A 19,489-nucleotide genomic window follows, 5' to 3' on the forward strand; every position below is an offset into this window, starting at 1 on the left:
AATAGTTAAAAAACCTATGCTAGGAAAGTCCCTGGTGACCTAGTGGTTAGGATTCTGGACTTTAACTGTCACAGGCCAGGTTCAGCCCCTGGTCAGAAAACTGAGATCCAATAAGTTGTGTGGCACAGCCAAAAACAAAACCTATGCTAAAGATTGTGTGGCCAAGTGACTAAGTACTTAACTAATGTCTAATAAGATAATATTAAGTGTAACATTGGCAGCTTCTGAACAACCATTTTAAGGCAGATGTCAGCAAAATGACAGACTAGGAAGCTCCAAGCTTTTAATCCCTGACAGAAACAATGAAAAAGGGTGAGAAGGGAGAAAAGCAGAAAACCATTAGAACTAACTTTGTCAGAACTTTGGGCAACAATAATATATTTACAGTAACCAAGAGGATTCCCCAATTAAGAAAAAGTAATCTTCAAAATGGTCAGAAAATTTTGTAGAAATATGAAGGAGTGCCCAGCACAAAACCAACAACAAGAATAGGGTTTTTAAGGTTAACAAGATTACCATTAGATCTGCTCTGTAGAAAATGCAAGTGGGCCTTAGAAAGCATCACTACGAACAAAGCTAGTGGAGGTGATGGAATTCCAGTTGAGCTATTTCAAATCCAAAAAGATGATGCTGTGAAAGTGCTGCCCTCAATATGCCAGTAAATTTGGAAAACTCAGCAGTGGCCACAGGACTGGAAAAGGTCAGTCTTCATTCCAATCCCAAAGAAAGGCAATGCCAAAGAATGCTCAAACTACCGCACAATTGCACTCATCTCACACGCTAGTAAAGTCATGCTCAAAATTCTCCAAGCCAGGCTTCAGCAATTTGTGAACCGTGAACTACCAGATGTTCAAGCAGGTTTTAGAAAAGGCAGAGGCACCAGAGATCAAATTGCCAACATCCGCTGGATCATGGAGAAAGCAACAGAGTTCCAGAAAAACATCTATTTCTGCTTTATTGACTATGCCAAAGCCTTTGACTGTGTGGAAACCAATAAACTGTGGAAAATTCTGAAAAACATGGGAATACCAGACCACCTGACCTGCCTCTTGAGGAAACTGTATGGAGGTCAGGAAGCAACAGTCAGAACTGTATATGGAACAACAGACTGGTTCAAAATAGGAAAAGGAGTACGTCAAGGTTGTATATTGTCACCCTGCTTATTTAACTTATATGCAGAGTACATCATGAGGAACGCTGGGCTGGAAGAAGCACAAGCTGGAATCAAGATTGCTGGGAGAGATATCAATAACCTCAGATATGCAGATGACATCACCTTTATGGCAGAAAGTGAAGAGGAACTAAAAAGCCTCTTGAGGAAAGTGAAAGAGGAGAGTGAAAAGGTTGGCTTGAAGCTCAACATTCAGAAAACAAAGATCATGGCATCTGGTCCCATGACTTCATGGGAAATAGATGGGGAAACAGTGGAAACATTGTCAGACTTTATTTTTTTGGGCTCCAAAATCACTGCGGATGCTGACTGCAGCCAGGAAATTAAAAGATGCTTACTCCTTGGAAGGAAAGTTATGACCAGCCGAGATAGCATATTAAAAAGCAGAGACATTACTTTGCCAACCAGGGTCCGTCTAGTCAAGGTTATGGTTTTTCCCGTGGTCATGTATGGATGTGAGAGTTGGACTGTGAAGAAAGCTGATCACTGAAGAATTGATGCTTTTGAACTGTGGTATTGGAGAAGACTCTTGAGAGTCCCTTGGACTGCAAGGAGATCCAACCAATCCATTCTAGAGGAGATCAATCCTGGGTGTTCATTGGAAGGACTGATGCTAAAGCTGAAACTCCAATACTTTGGCCACCTCATGTGACGAGTTGACTCACTGGAAAAGACTCTGATGCTGGGAGGGATTGGGGGTGGGAGGAGAAGGGGACGACAGAGAATGAGATGGCTGGATGGCATCACCAACTCGATGGACATGAGTTTGAGTGAACTCCGGGAGTTGGTGATGGACAGGGAGGCCTGGCGTGCAGTGATTCATGGGGTCACAAAGAGTCGGACACGACTGAGTGACTGAACTGAACTGAACTGAATTGCTGATAGTATTCTCTAATAATCCTTTGTATTTCTGTGTTGTCAGTTGTGATCTCTCCATTTTCATTTCTAATTTTATTGATTTGGTTCTTCTCCCTTTGTTTCGTGATGAGTCTGGCTAGTGGTTTGTCAATTTTATTTACCTTCTCAAAGAACCAGCTTTTGGCTTTGTTGATTTTTGCTATGGTCTCTTTTGTTTCTTTTGCATTTATCTCTGCCCTAATTTTTACGATTTCTTTCCTTCTACTAACCCTGGGGTTCTTCATTTCTTCCTTTTCTAGTTTCTTTAGATGTAGAGTTAGGTTATTTAGTTGACTTTTTTCTTGTTTCTTGAGGTGTGCCTGTATTACTATGAACTTCCCCCTTAGCACTGCTTTTACAGTGTCCCAGAGGTTTTGGGTTGTTGTGTTTTCATTTTCATTCATTTCTATGCATATTTTGATTTCTCTTTTGATTTCTTCTATGATTTGTTCATTATTCAGCAGCGTGTTGTTCAGCCTCCATATGTTGGCATTTTTAATAGTTTTTCTCCTGTAATTGAGATCTAATCTTACTGCATTGTGGTCAGAAAAGATGCTTGGAATGATTTCAATTTTTTTGAATTTACCAAGGCTAGATTTATGGCCCAGGATGTGATCTATCCTGGAAAAGGTTCCGTGTGTGCTTGAGAAAAAGGTGAAATTCATTGTTTTGGGGTGAAATGTCCTATAGAGATCTATTAGGTCTAACTGGTCTATTGTATCATTTAAAGTTTGTGTTTCCTTGTTAATTTTCTGTTTAGTTGATCTATCCATAGTTGTGAGTGGGGTATTAAAGTCTCCCACTATTATTGTGTTATTGTTAATTTCCCCTTTCATACTTGTTAGTAATTGTCTTACATATTGCGGTGCTCCTATGTTGGGTGCATAAATATTTATAATTGTTATATCTTCTTCTTGGATTGATCCTTTGATCATTATGTAGTTTCCTTCTTTGTCTCTTTTCACAGCCTTTGTTTTAAAGTCTATTTTATCTGATATGAGTATTGTTACTCCTGCTTTCTTTTCATCTCTATTTGCATGGGATATCTTTCTCCAGCCCTTCACTTTCAGTCTGTATGTGTCCCTCGTTTTGAGGTGGGTCTCTTGTAAACAACATATATGAGGGTCTTGTTTTTGTGTCCATTCAGACAGACTTTGTCTTTTGGTTGGGGCCTTCAACCCATTTACGTTTAAGGTGATTATTGATAAGTATGATCCCGTTGCCATTTTCTTTATTTCTTTGGGTTCGAGTTTATATACCCTTTCTGTGTTTCCTGTCTAGAGAAGATCCTTTAGTATTTGTTGGAGAGCTGGTTTAGTGATGCTGAATTCTCTCAGCTTTTGCTTGTCTGTAAAGCTTTTGATTTCTCCTTCATATTTGAATGAGATCCTTGCTGGGTACAGTAATCTGGGCTGTAGGTTATTTTCTTTCATCACTTTAAGTATGTCTTGCCATTCCCTCCTGGCCTGAAGAGTTTCTGTTGAAAGATCAGCTGTTATCCTTATGGGGATCCCCTTGTGTGTTATTTTTTTATTTTCCCTTGCTGCTTTTAATATTTGTTCTTTGTGTTTGATCTTTGTTAATTTGATTAATATGTGCCTTGGAGTATTTCACCTTGGGTTTATCCTGTTAGGTACTCTCTGTGTTTCTTGGACTTGGGTGATCATTTCCTTCCCTATTTTAGGGAAAATTTCAACTATTATCTCCTCAAGTATTCTCTCATGGTCTTTCTTTTTGTCTTCTTCTTCTGGAACTCCTATGATTCAAATGTTGGGGCGTTTAATATTGTCCCATATGTCTCTAATATTGTCCTCATTTCTTTTAATTTGTTTTTCTCTTTCCGTTTCTGTTTCATTTATTTCTGCAATTCTATCTTCTAGCTCACTGCAGTCCGTGGTGTCGCTAAGGATCAGAGACAACTGAGCGACTTCACTTTCACTTTTCACTTTCACACACTGTAGAAGGAAATGGCAACCCACTCCAGTGTTCTTGCCTGGAGAATCCCAGGGATGGGGGAGCCTGGTGGGCTTCCGTCTATGGGGTCACACAGAGTTGGATACAACTGAAGTGACTTAGCAGCAGCAGCAGCAGCTCACTTATCCTGTCTTCTGCCTCCGTTATTCTACTGCTTGTTCCCTCGAGAGTGTTTCTGATCTCATCTATTGCATTATTCATTATATATTGACTCTTTTTTTATTTCCTCTAATTCCTTATTAAACATTTCTTGCATCTTCTCAATCCTTTTCTCCAGTTTATTTATCTGTAACTCCATTTTGCTTTCCAGATTTTGAATCATTTTCACAATTAAAATTCGAAATTCTTTATCGGGTAGGTTCCCTATATCTTCCTCTTTTGTTTGTGTTGGTGGGCATTTATCCTGTTCCTTTACTTGCTGGGTATTTCTCTGCCTCTTCGTCTTGTTTATATTGCTGTGTTTGGGGTGGCCTTTCCCTCTTCTGGCAGTTTGTGGAGTTCTCTTTATCAAGTAGTTACCTCGTTGTGTGTGGGGTTGGATGGGTGACTTGTCAAGGTTCCCTGTTTGGGGAAGCTTGTGCCGATGTTCTGGTGGGTGGAGCTGGATTTCTTCTCTCTGGAGTGCAATGAAGTGTCCAGTAATGAGTTTGAGATGTCAGTGGGTTTGGAGTGGCTTTGGGCAGCCTGTATATTGAAGTGAAGTGAAGTGACGTGAAGTCGCTCAGTCGTGTCCGACTCTTTGTGACCCCATGGACTGTAGCCCACCAGGCTCCTCCATCCATGGGATTCTCCAGGCAAGAATATTGGAGTGGGTTGCCATTTCCTTCTCCAGGGGATCTTCCCAACCCAGGGATCGAACCCAGGTCTCCACAATCTGTAATTTAACAGAGTCTGGTTTTAAATTTTCAGTTCAAAAGCACACTTCTTTTCCAACTAGATGACTGCCCAACTGATGCCATTCCAAAAAGTTCAGTGCTATTCTCCTGTGTTTCTGGATAGTTTGCATAGTATGTCTTTCACTGAAACTTGTTGACCCTTCGGTAGTGCCTGGTTTCAGTGTATGTATGGAGGCATTTGATGAGTACCTATCAATTAATGTTCTCTGGAACAGGAGATCTCTGGTGTTCTCAGGATTTGGACTTAAGCCTCTGCCTCTGGTTTTCAGTCTTATTCTTGCAGGAGGCTCAAGGCTTCTCCCTCTATTACTTCCAAGGCAGTTCCTTCTGTTGAAAAAGCTCTTCTGTATTCTGGTCTCCTCAGTGTCTAATACCTGTCCTGACACCAGGATGCGGTGGTGGACACTTTTTTTTTTTCCTGGCTCACCTGTTCAGTCCTGCTGTGGGGAGGGAGGAACACAGCTTACAAATATCCCTGGCATCTGTGGGGAGTGCTCGCAGTGTCTTGGCTACTCTGGGGATGCTCCTGCTCGAGGCGTGTGTGCTTTCCCTGTTTATGCTGCTTAGGCTCTAGGTTGCTCTGCCGGGAGCTGTCCGCGGCCGGCGCTGGGTTGCATGCACTTCCCAGGTCTGAGCGGCTCAGGTTCAGGTCCTTGGGTACTCCACAAAGGCACAGACTTGTCTGGGCCTGCGTTTTGTGCCTTCCCCGGTCCTGGCAGCTCAGGTGACCAGGCGTTTGGCGAGCACGGTCGCTGCAACTTATCGCCTTCCTGGTCCCTGCCGCTCGATTTTCTGGGTGTACAACCAGCGCACTTTCTCAGACGGATATCAACTGCCCGAATCCAAGAAGTCTTGGTTAGCAAGGAAGCCTGCCTGCAGCTTGGTGTGGGAAGCCTCTCTGGGGCGGTAGCTGCCCCTTCCGCTGCCCCTTCCGGCGCTGGCTGCCCTCCCTGCCTGTGTCGACAGGGGCTGTTGGATGGGCCACCCGCTGCCAGGTCCCTCTGCTCAGTGCTTTGTTCTGTGAGCGGGGCTGGCAGAGTCTTAGGTTGAGGCTTTTCGCAGCCTTTTCGCCTTTTAGCTGCAGCATCTGCTTAGCTATCTTAAGTTCGCGCCCTCAGTTTGCCCTGGGGCGTTCAAGCCTGGTTCTCCCTCTTAGCACCCGCTGCCTGCACCTCCCTGCCCAGCCCCCGCCTGCTAGTGGGGAGTGCGGGTGTCTGCGCCACTTCTCCACTGAGAGTTTCCTCTGCGCACTTACTCTGTGGGTTTTATTTATTTATGTCTTTTGTCTCCCAGTTATGTGGCCCTCTGAGGTTCCACTTGCCAGTGTTTCCAGGTGTTTGGAAACTTCTCTTTTTTTTTTTTTTAAGCCTCCCTTCCCGGATGGAGCTCTGTCCCTCCTTCTTTTGTCTCTCTTTTTATCTTTCATACTATTTCCTACCTCCTTTCAAAGACTATGGACTGCTTTTCTGGGTGCCTGATGTCCTCTGCTGGTATTCAGAAGTTGTTTTGTGGGATTTACTCAGCGTTCAAATGTTCTTTTGCTGATTTTGTGGGGGAGAAAGTGGTCACCCTGTCCTATTGCTCCGCCATCTTCCTGTGCTCCCTCCATCACTGAGTTTAAATCAAAGAATGACAGAATCAAGTCATGATAATATTGTAGAACAACTAGAACTTTCAGAAACTGCTGGTAGTAGTATAAATTAGTATACACACTCTGGAAAACTGGCATTTCTACTCTATGGGGAACTCCAATAAGATTGATGGCTGACTTTTCATCCGAAACTATGGAGAACAAAAATGCAATAGGATGACCAAAATGCAAAAGAAAAAAAGGGATCAACCCCAAATTTTTATCCAGCCAAATTACCTCTCGAAAAATAAAAGTGAAGTAAAGAGATTTTAAAACATAAAAAACTGTGAAAATTCATTGCTGGCAGATTCACTTTATGAAAAGTACAAAAGAAAGTTCTTCAGGATGAAAGCAAGTGACCTCAGACAGTAATCTGAACCCCATAAAAAAGAGACTGGGTTAAAGTAATTCTGTAATTATAAAAGATACTATTAAAACATATACATAAAAAATAATCATAATTTTAACAAGGCAATGACTATAGGTTATAGGTTATTATATTTATAATATATATAACAATGGTGCAAAAATATAGAGGAGGGAATAATGCTATATAAGGGTAGCATTTCTATACCTCACTGTAATTACTAGAATTTACTTAGCATAATTCTGAGGTATACTTTTTTTATTGTGAAAAATTGATCTATAACATTGTTTGTTTAACATTTATATGTTGATACATTTGTACATTGCAATATGATGACCACCCCAGTGTTAGCTAACACTTCCACCGTGTCATATAATTATCATTTTTTGGTAAGAACACTGTCTAGTCTCTTCTAAAATTAATTGTGGTGATGGTCATATAACTCTGAATATATTTTTTAAAACATTGAAATGAACACTTTAAATGGGCAAATTGTATAATATGTTATATATTTTTAAAAACTAACTCAATGAATGTCAAGAAGAATAGAATAAATAAAAGATTTGAAAAGTGGGAGGATATAATAAAAGAGAAAACTCTGACTTTTCTAGGTTATACATTTCTCTAGCATTGATAGTACTTAACCTAATCTTCCTGCAAATAAGCAAGTCCTTGTTACATATACCATTTGGAGAGAGAACCAGAGAACCTAAAATGTATCTGCTAATACTCCCCAGTTTCATTTTGCTATACATCTTACTACTTTCACAAAATGTTGTTAATTATTGAAAACTTGTTCTGCCTAACCATACACACTGTTTTTTTTCATTTTGGCAATGGTGCTGCAGCAGGTAACCACCTCTACACAAATAGCACAACCTTTTTAATACTTACTGGCTCATACATTTCTCCAAAGAGAGACTTCCATCTGGGCATCTTAGTCATAACAGGTTTCTAACTTCAGGTACACACTCTGCTAGAAACTAATTAGCTACAGTATTTTAAATCCAGTAGTTGATCATTCCTAATTATTCCTTTCAATATAAACTCTCCTTTAATAATGTTAACGTATTTTTCTCATAATTGGAACTAGTTGCAGTTTAAATCAAGCAAAAATTTCAAATGGCATAAAACGCAAATGAAAAGAGACCCAGTCTCAATCCAGGTACTTCTACAAGTTTAACCATTTCTTCCTCCAGGCTACCAGGTCTACATGCTAAAGGGACCTAGGAGAGCACGTTTTTTCAGTCTACAACATATTCTGATATTCTTTTACATCACTGATGCCTACTTTGTTTACACTTAAGTAACATTCAGTTCAGTTCAGTTCAGTCGCTCAGTCATGTCCGACTCTTTGCGACCCCATGAATCACAGCACGCCAGGCCTCCCTGTCCATCACCAACTCCCGGAGTTCACTCAAACTCATGTCCATCGAGCTGGTGATGCCATCCAGCCATCTCATTCTCTGTCGTCCCCTTCTCCTCCCACCCCCAATCCCTCCCAGCATCAGAGTCTTTTCCAGTGAGTCAACTCGTCACATGAGGTGGCCAAAGTATTGGAGTTTCAGCTTTAGCATCAGTCCTTCCAATGAACACCCAGGATTGATCTCCTCTAGAATGGACTGGTTGGATCTCCTTGCAGTCCAAGGGACTCTCATAAGAGGGGCATTAAAATATTCCTGGAAAGTCCAAGAATTTCTGCCCCATGGTAAATTTCCATGGAGACCCTAGTTTGCAACATAGCCTGAGGAAAAAAATGTTGTGTTCCACATCACTGGTATATATCCCTATAGTATGATTTTGATATTAATTTAAACTTAACAGTTGATTATTGTCATAATCTCTCCAGGATATTTTAATTTAGTTTAAGAGATAGCACTGTATGGAAAAAGGACTGGTTAAAGGCATAAGGTTGTGCATCAGGTTTTTCATTATCTGGATACATAGTCTTGATCAAATTGTTAATGTCTCTAAGTCTCAATATATGGAGACTTAATGATTGCTAACAGCCATTCTCATTCTAAGGTTTAATGATTCTGCAACCAAGATATTCCGTTATAATGCATATTTATTAATAACTAGGCTAATTAAGATAGTACCACACGTGAACACACATACATACAGACAAAGAGAAACACTCATATGTTAGGGTTACTTTACAAAGTGTTTTGGTCTGTTTATTTCCATAGAAATTGATCTAGAACACTTGAAAGATACTGTTGGAAGACGTATACAGATAGTGGAAAATAAGACCCGAGCAAAGAATCCCCCTGGTAAGTCTAATCTTTCCAAGTCTGATCTTTATGGTTTCTTTACCTTTTCTGGAGTTTGAGTATGAATTTTTAATGATAAGAGTACATGTATGCTATTATTATATAGGTAAAATCTTCATGAATAGCCTCATAATTAGTTGTACTATGGTATTTACTAGAAATATAAAAGTTAGCTAGATATGATTTTTAGAAAGGATCCATTTAAAAATTAAACCATAAAATGAAATGCTATAATGAACTTGGAATATACCTGATGCATCCTTGCTTCCCTGGTAGCTCAGACAGTAAAGCGTCTGCCTGCAATGCAGGAGACCCGGGTTCAATCCCTGGGTTGGGAAGATTCCCTGGAGAAGAAAATGGCAACCCACTCCAGTATTCCTGCCTAGAAGGTTCCATGGACAGAGGAGCCTGGTAGGCTACAGTCCATGGGATTGCAGAGTCAGACACAACTGAGCCACTTCACTTCAAGTGTATTTAATTCTATTCTAATCTCTCTTTCTAGCTTAGAAAAGGAGAAAGTCTTCCTGATGAATGTGATAGTAACAAGGTGAATTTAACACAGAGTTAATTCATTGGTTACCATTTCTCTCTATTTGATGGAACTATCAGGCATATTAGCCTTCTCATCTGTAATAGAGTCATTAGTTGTGTTACGTAGTTCAGAGATTATGCTACAGTCTTTACTCTTGTAAAAGTGATAGACACACTGCCCTTTGATTTTGGGGGAAGAATTGATGCTGAAGCTGAAACTCCAATACTTTGGCCACCTGATGCGAAGAACTGACTCACTGGAAAAGACCCTGATGCTGGGAAAGATTGAAGGCAGGAGGAGAAGGGGATGACAGAGGATGAGATGGATGGCATCACCGACTCGATGGACATAAGTTTGAGCAAGCTCTGGGAGCTGGTGATGGACAGGGAGACCTAGTGTGCTGCAGTCCATGGCGTCGCAAGGAGTCGGACACGACTGAGTGACTGAATGAACTGACTGATAAATCAAAAGAGACAGACCATATAACAGAGATGTAAAAAAAACAGTAATGCTAAAACCACTATATCCAAGAATTTTTCCCTTAAGAAGCAGTAGTTGTGCCTTCAAACTGCAAAGGAATACTTCAGTAAAATGTTTCAGCCAGATAGCTTAGAATATAAACAAGAAAATAATGATACCATGCCTTGAAAAAGGAAGTCAGTATTCAGAGATGCTATATTGCATATCCAAAATACTCAGTTTTCAGCATAAAATTATAGGTCATGCAAAAATAAAACAGTAAAATGTGACATATAACAAGGAAAAAGGCATACAACCAAAACTGCTTGTGAGGATCCAAGCTATTGCACTTAAAGAACAAAACATAAAAGAAGTTATGATATATATGTTCAAAGAACTAAATGTAAGTATTATTAAGAAGAGAAGGGAGATCTCATGACAGTTCTTTATCAAATAGGGAATATACACAAGGAGAAATATATCATTTTGAAAAGGAACACATAGAAATTGGAGCTGAAAGTATAATTGAAATTTTAAAAAATCAATAGAGATGTTCAGTATTTTTACACTATCAGAAGAAAGAATGAGCAAATTTAAAGTATGGAAATATAGCATGGGCAGCAGAGGGATTAAAGAGCAGAAAATGTCATTTTAAATAATGACAAAAAAAATATTATAAATAAAATGGTTAAAATAATAAACGCTATACATACATACTTTGTCTTCTCTTGGTAGAGCACAAAATTATGTAAATAATTTAAAAACAATTTTAATAAATTAATTCATTTTTACATGCTTCAGATATAAAACTGGGAAAAGATAGTAAGAATTATGGTATAAAGAGAACTATATATGTAGAATATGAAAAAATTTCTAAATCTTCCTGGAATTTCATCTGTTTAGTATAAATCTAAAGTAGACTATAAAATTGACTGTGATTGTTACACAGCTCTATGAATATACTAATAAGCATAGAATGAACATTTAAAATGGATCATGTTACATTAAAAAATAATAGTTTAACAAACTCCTAGCAGAGTAGGATTTAAAATAAAAAAAAAACTTAAAAGCAACAGGAGAACATTTTGAAGGAAGAAAATTGTGGCTCTTAATAGATTATGTTTCTCTACTCTGTATCATTTATTGCCTCCCTGCTTACCTAAGGATCCTTTGCTTTCTCGAATCAAATGAATCAGTTCTTCTAATTTTATCTTTGGAGAAAGACCAGAGAAGAGAGCTAAAGTATGTCTGCTAGTGTTCTCCAGTTCTGTGTTGGTATAGTACACATTACTTTCACAAATGCTGTAACTTAATTACTAAAACTTGTTCTGCCCAATCCAGCATGTCTTCAGTTTTAGTAATGATGTCTCATGGTCTTCACCTCTGTTTAGATTGCAGCGGTGATAAATTTGTGCTGCCTCAGTAATAGTGCACACTTGAAATATTCATGGGCTCAGCCAGTTCTCCAAAGCAAGACTTATAATGTATAAGTTCTGGATGTAACAAGTTCAAGCTTCACTTACATGCTATATTAGAACCAAATTTTGCCCACCCAAGACTTTATCTAACAAGTGACCCAGAGTCACCAATTCTGATTATTCCTTTTGCAATATAAAATTCTTTTAAATAATTTTTTTTTCTGATACTGAACATAGATCATCATTTCTGAATCCAGCAAAAAGTAAAAACCATGTACAGACTCAAATGGAAAGGGATGCAGTACCAATGCTCACATTCCTGCAAATGACCCATTTCCTCCTCAGAGGAGGAAAAGGTCTATGTGCTAAGAGAACCTGGGAGAGTATTTTATCTCTGTCCACAAATTATTGTTTTTCTTTCCCATCACTGGTGCTTACTTGACTTAGCTATATAACCTTTTAAAAAAGAATTAAAATATTCCTGGACAAGTCAAAGAATTTCTGCCTCACAGTAACTTCCTGTGACTATGATGCCTATCATTTGCAACTTGACCCTGGGGAAAAATATTATGTTCTACATCACCAGGTATATACTTACCATGTGATTGAGTTCTTAATATGCACATTCTTTATTAAGATAAACTCTCTAGGATGACTTTTGTCTGCAAAAAGTTTATATTTTATGGAAAAAGCTCTGGTTAAAGAACTATGAAGTATCAGTTTATGGATCAGCTTTGTTGTTAGCTTAGATATGTGGCCTTGGTCAAATCATTATTTCTCTGTGTGTTAGTCACTCGGTCATGTCCAGTTGTTTGCGACCCTATGGACTGTAGCCCAGTAGGCTTCTCCATCCATGGAATTACCCAGGCAAGAATACTGGAATGGGTTGCCATTCATTTCTCCAGGGTATCTTCCCAACCCAGGGATCAAACCTGGATCTCCTGCATTGCAGGCAGAAAGTCTCAGTATAATAGGCTTATGTGATTGCTTATAGCCCTTCCAATTCTAAGGTCCTTTGATACTGCAATCCAGACATTTCATTTTAATTCTGTTCTACAATATTAAAACAATAATTAAAGGAGTACTACGTGCACAGAGAAACACATGATAATATATACCTTACAAAAATGTTTTGAAACTGTTTATACTCATACAGAGCGCTATGCAGAAGCTACTGGAAGAAATATTCTAAAGGGTGAAATCAAGACACAATCCAAGAGTCATCTTGGTGAGAACAAGAGTATTTCAAGTCTATCTCTGCTTTATTTATCTTCTCTGGAGTTTAAATTTGTATCTAAATGAGTATAGTACCTATATGCTATTATTACAGGCTAAAATGTTTTCATCAATTCCCTCCTGTTATTAGTGGAATTCCAGCAGTTACTAACAGTAGAAAATTAGCTACATAGTATAAGTTTTAGAACTCATTCACTTAAAACTTATCCTTAGAAATTCAAAGCTATGGTAAGTTTGGAATATGCTTGCCAGAAGCATTTGAAATGTTATTACTATTCACTTTCTTTTTCAGGCTAGAAAGATAGCTGCTTTGTATTTGCATAAGCAGAAAAGCTAGTTTTATCAATGGAACTAAAATGGAGATTTCATTGCTTACTAATTCCCTCTAAGTAATTAAAATACCAGGCACAGTTTCAGTAACTCTGGTGAAATAGAGATCTTTCGTCTTGTTGTGTAGCTCATAGTTTACACTGCTGCTCTTGTCTTGGTTTAATGGTATTTGACACACTGCTCCTTGATCTTTGGTGTGATATTATGGGAAGCAGAGAGCTTGACAGAAAAGGAAAGGAAAGAGATACTCACAAGGAAAAGCAGCTGTCATCAAAGGTAACTCTTTGCCCATCTGGGCTCCTGGAGGAGCAACATTAGAAGCTTCATGCTTTAGAGAAGGAGACTTCTCAACAACAGGACATATGCTTCCCTGGTAGCTCAGATGGTAAAGAATCTGCCTGCAATGCAGAAAACCCAGGTTTGATCCCTGGGTTGGAAAGATCCCCTGGAGAAGGGAATGGCTACCCACCAGTATTCTTGTCTAGGAAATCTTATGGACACAGGAACCTGGTGGGCTAGAGTCCACGGGGTCACGAAGAGTCAGACACGACTGAGTGACTAACACTTTCACACTTTCACATATTCCAGCCAAGTCACTAAACAAATAATGAGACAAACAGCAACAACAAGCCTCCAAAGAGGAGGGGAACTCGGTATCTAGATTTCTTTTATTATCTAGAATGCCCAGTATTTATCCCCGAAAATTTGAGACAGGCAAAGAAACAAAGTGTGAATCACGTACTAAGAACTTCAGGAAAAGTAGGTGTATAAAATAAATTAAGCAGTGAGAAACTATTGTGAAGGAGGAAAATCGTGCTTCTTACTAGGTTACAGATTCCTCTAGCACATACCCTTTTATCCCTCGTCCTTAATTCTATTAGATGCTCTTCTTAATGCTTCCTTGCTTATATAGGCATCAACTGTACTTGTTATTCTTACCTATACCAGGTGGAGAAAAAACAGAAAGCCTCAGTTATATCTCCTCTGTAGGATCTTTAATACTTTCTCCTGCTCTCAGCCATCACAACAAAGTATTAATAGTAAGATCCCCCTTACGGTGTCAGGTTTAGGATAGGTTTCCAACTTTTGGTATGTGTTCTTTGGAACCACCTTCCATTCACAAAACATTGGACACATTATTTGACCCAAGTCATCAGTCCTACTTACCACTTTTTCAATATGAATTTTTGTTAATAACTTTCATGCAGTTTCCTCTCCTTTGACCTAGTTTGTAGTTACTAAATCCTGCCAAATCTTCAAATCACATAAAAACTCAAAGGGAGTGGGATGCAGTCCCAGTGCTGGTACTGCTGCAGATTACCCACTTGCCCCTCCCCAGCAAAAAGGTATACATTGTAAGACGACCTGATAGGCAGTTTTTCTTAGAGCACAGAGTATCGTGTTATTCTTCGGCATCATTAATGTCTACTGGACTTACTAACCTTAAAAATGGCATAAAGCACTCTTAAGAGAGTCAAAGAATTTCTGCCTGGTAGTAACTTTCTGTTACCATGGTTTGTAACTTGACCAGTGGGCAGGGGGAAAATGCCATGTTCCACTCATAGGTATATACTTAAAGGATGAGTGTCCTTTTAGTGTAAACTTGGCAGTTATATCGTTAACTTGAACTCCCCAAGATGATTAAGGTTTGTGTGAGACACGGCATCATGTAGAAAAAGCACTGGTTAAGGAATTATGGGCCTCAGCTTGTGCTCACTTTCGTATTTTCTTGGTATGTGTTCTCAATCAAATCTCAAAAATATCTCTTAGCCCTTATATCATGAGGCTTATATGATTGCTAAGAGCCCTTCAAATTATAATGTTTTATGACCGTGCAATGCAGACATATAATTTCTCTTCTGTGATAACAAATACTAATTAGTACTACCCATAGATACAATGATAGACATACATGTATGTTAGTGGTTACCTTAGAAAGTGTTTTGAAATTTGTTTTATATCTATAGAGACTGATGTAGAATGCATGACAGATACAGTTAGAAGAGAAAAAATAACTGGTCAATGACACAAAGAATCACACTGATAAGAACAAATGTTTTTCAAGTAACACTTATGGTTTATGTCTTTTCTGGGATTTAATTAACTATGAACCATGAATGACAACAGTAACTATATTTTGTTATTAACAAGGAAAAATGCTTATGAATTCCCTCTAATAATTAAACTCTAGTATTTACTATCAGTGGAAAATTAGCTGCATGTTATTAGTTTTTAAGTATTTGTAAGGTAATCCATATAATCCTGTGTTCTAATGACTTTAAAATATGCTTGGTTTCAGTGTTTCCAACTGCTCTTCTGTTCACTTTCATTGCTAGCTTAAAATGGGAAAATAAAAAAAAGCCAGTTCATGAGATAAGGAATATAACAATTATTTCATTGGTTACCAATTTCCCCTACATAATTAAGTTGGCATGTAAATTCGTATCTCTACTAAGTGGAGTTCTCTAGCAGAGTTTACAATTCACTGACACTGCTTTAGTCCTGGTGGAACAGAGTTAGATACATTTCTCTTTGTTGCAGGAAATCCTATGGTCATGGACTTTCTGCAGAACTGATGCTGAAAACTAGACTTGCAAAGTAACTGAACCCTCAGATAAAAGCATAGAAATGTGTTTTCACTGAAGTTTAATATTTAAGGAAGATTTCTGAAATTTATTGGCTTTTGATTCCTCAATTTTATTACATTCTCACTTTTATTTCCAAAAAAAGGAATGTTAAAAATGAATCAAAACTTATTTACTCCAACTTTTAAGTGGGGAAAAACTGGTGGTGTAAAAGTGAAATTGTTTAAACCAAGCAGTTAAATTTGTTTTATGTTTTACTTCAGAGTATTTTTGGTTATGTTCTTTCAAATAATTTTTGCTTCAGTGTTGCTTATTAATAGAGGTCCTTGTCAGTTTAGGATAATAAACTTAAACACAGCAAAAAGTGCTTTCTTTTATATCCATTCACTTAAAAATGTCCTGCTATTTAATAACAGAATTGTTAGTTATTTCATACTTATTTATTAATGGTAAATTTATAACTAAATGCTCTAAATGAAATTTGAAAGTTGGAAACTAAGAAGAAAGAAGTTGAATGTACTGCCAAATGTAAAAATGAAAGTGTTATATCCCACCTCACCAGGTACATCCCTGCTATATGAATGTTTTCTAATATACACAAGAAGTTTATATTTATTAAGTAAAAGTGAAAAATGAAGTCTCTAGGGTGACTTAAATTTGTGAAAGACTTTATATTTTATGTAAAAGTTCCTAGTTAAGGAACTATGAGGCATCAGTCTATGGATCAGTTTTGTTTGTTGTTACTAGCTATATGGCCTTGGTAAAATCACTGAACATCTCTGAGCCTCAATATAATGAGGCTTATAAGACTTCCAATTCTTAAGGTATTACATGTGCAGTCCAGGCATTTCATTATAATTCTTCTCCTATAATAAAAATATCTAATAAGAATACACACATATTCCACAGACATACACAAACATACACATGTTAATGTTTAGCTTACAAATGTATCTTGAAACTGTTTATTTCTGTAGCAACTGATACAGAACTATTCCCAGATATTATTGGGAGACGTTTTTTGAAGAGTGAATTCAAGACACAACCTAAGAACCATATTGGTAAGAACAATATTTTGAGTCTGTTTCCTGTTGTTTTTATTAATAACTTCTCTGAAGTTTATTTAACTTTGCATCTTTAGTTACTATAGTACCTATATGCTATTATTACAGGATTAAAAAGTGTCATCAATTCCCTCCTATAGGGACGGGGGAGCCTGGTGGGCTTCCGTCTATGGGGTCGCACAGAGTCGGACACGACTGAAGTGACTTAGCAGCAGCAGCAGCAGCAGCAGCAGTTACTGTCAGCAGGGAATTAGCTGCATATTGTTAATTTTAGAATTTATTCAACTCAAAAGTGATCGATAAAAAATTCAGTGATACAGTGAAATAAGCCAAACAGAGAAAGACAAATGCCATGTGATTTCACTCATATGTGGAATTTTAAAAGTTAACCATATGTTACTTTAATAATAAGAAACAATATGTCATCTCACTTGGGAAACAGAAAACAAACTTGAAACAAAAACAGTGCTCTGAAGTTCTAAGCACTCAAGTAATTCAGTTCAGTTCAGTTCAGTCACTCAGTCGTGTCCGACTCTTTGCGACCCCATGAATCACAGCACGCCAGGCCTCCCTGTCCATCACCAACTCCCGGAGTTCACTCAAACTCATGTCCATCGAGCTGGTGATGCCATCCAGCCATCTCATTCTCTGTCGTCCCCGTCTCCTCCCGCCCCCAATCCCTCCCAGCATCAGAGTCTTTTCCAGTGAGTCAACTTGTCGCATGAGGTGGCCAAAGTATTGGAGTTTCAGTTTTAGCATCAGTCCTTCCAATGAACACCCAGGATTGATCTCCTCTAGAATGGACTGGTTGGATCTCCTTGCAGTCCAAGGGACTCTCAAGAGTCTTCTCCAGCACCACAGTTCAAAAGCATCAATTCTTCAGCAATCAGCTTTCTTCACAGTCCAACTCTCACATCCATACATGACCACAGGAAAAACCATAGCCTTGACTAGACGGACCTTTGTTGGCAAAGTAATGTCTCTGCTTTTTAATATGCTATCTAGGTTGGTCATAACTTTCCTTCCAAGGAGTAAGCGTCTTTTAATTTCCTGGCTGCAATCAGCATCTGCAGTGATTTTGGAGCCCGAAAAAATAAAGTCTGACACTGCTTCCACTGTTTCCCCATCTATTTCCCATGAAGTCATGGGACCAGATGCCATGATCTTTGTTTTCTGAATGTTGAGCTTCAAGCCAACCTTTTCACTCTCCTTTTTCACTTTCATCAAGAGGCTTTTGAGTTCCTCTTCACTTTCTGCCATAAGGGTGGTGTCATCTGCATATCTGAGGTTATTGATATCTCTCCTAGCAATCTTGATTCCAGCTTGTGCTTCTTCCAGCCCAGCGTTCCTCATGATGTACTCTGCATATAAGTTAAATAAGCAAGGTGACAATATACAGCCTTGACGTACTCCTTTTCCTATTACTCAAGTAATTAGACTGGCCCTGATGGCCAAGGTATAAACCGTATTTATATAGTAACCTAAACTATAGTCTAAAGAGCAAGACTCTTGGATGGCATCCTCTTTTGTTCCATCGTCTTTCTCCTCCTGGGCAGCTTTCCATAAACAACCATATTTTTTTCATTTTTTCTCCTTCTTTGTGAAACAAAATACATGTTTTCAATGTACTTTATGGCTACCACATGAATAAGTTCATGTCAAAAAAAAGAAGGAAATGGGTTAAAGTTTAAAAAAAGAATTCCATGCTTCAAAAGACAATATGAAAGCGTATTTTCTGTTCTTCTATTAATTGACTTAAAAGACAGTTGTATAGAACAGTCTACAAAAATATGGAAAGTTATATACACTGTTGTTCAGTCACTAAGCCACGTCCGAGTCTTTGCAACTGCATGAGCTATAGCATGCCAGGCTTCCCTGAACTTCACCATCTCCTGGAGTTTGCTCAGACTCACTGAGTTTGCACACTGAGTCAGTGATGGAATCGAATCATCTCATCTTCTGCTGTCCCCTTCTCCTCCTGCCTTCAGTCTTTCCCAGCATCAGGGTCTTTTCCAGTGAGTCTTCTCTTCGCATCAGGTGGCCAAAGTATTGGAGCTTCAGCTTCAGCATCAGTACTTTCAATCAATATTCAGGACAGATTTCCTTTAAGATTGGTTCGATCTCCTTGCTGTCCAAGGGACTCTCAAGAGTCTCCAGCAACACAGTTTGAAAGCATCAGTTCTTCAATGCTCAGCCTTCTTTATGGTCCAACTCTCACATCCATACATGACTACTGGAAAAACCACAGCTTTGACTATATGGATCTTTGACAGCACAATGGTACCTCTGCTTTTTAATACACTGTTTAAGTTTGTCATCACTTTTCTTCCAAGGAGCAAGTGTCTTAATTTCATGGCTGCAGTCATTATCTGCAGTGATTTTGAAGTCACTGTTTCTGTCTTTTCCCCATCTGCTGCTGCTGCTGCTGCTAAGTCGCTTCAGTCGTGTCTGACTCTGTGCGACCCCATAGACGGCAGCCCACCAGGCTCCCCCATCCCTGGGATTATTTTCCATGAAATGATAGGACCACATGCCATGATCTTAGTTTTTGAATGTTCAGTTTTAAGCCAGCTTTTTCACTCTCCTCTTTCACTTTCATCAAGAGGCTCTTAAGTTCTTCTTCACTTTCTGCCATAAGAGTAGTATCATCTGCATAT

General features: G+C 38.6%; 1 protein-coding gene across 1 annotated transcript in view; it reads left to right on the forward strand.

The window, feature by feature from the left end:
* The window catches only part of CCDC7 (coiled-coil domain containing 7), a 279,639-nt gene that overhangs the window by 225,907 nt on the left and 34,243 nt on the right, over window positions 1-19,489 (forward strand). Inside the window, exons 33-34 of the mRNA XM_088844150.1 lie at window positions 9,125-9,208; window positions 16,746-16,829. Of these exons, the coding sequence (XP_088700276.1) occupies window positions 9,125-9,208; window positions 16,746-16,829 (168 nt within the window). The remainder of the gene's footprint in view (window positions 1-9,124; window positions 9,209-16,745; window positions 16,830-19,489) is intronic.

Source organism: Moschus berezovskii, chromosome 15, assembly GCF_049115385.1.
Source record: "Moschus berezovskii isolate FMDL1 chromosome 15, NW_MosBer_1.0, whole genome shotgun sequence".
NCBI lineage: Eukaryota > Metazoa > Chordata > Mammalia > Artiodactyla > Moschidae > Moschus > Moschus berezovskii.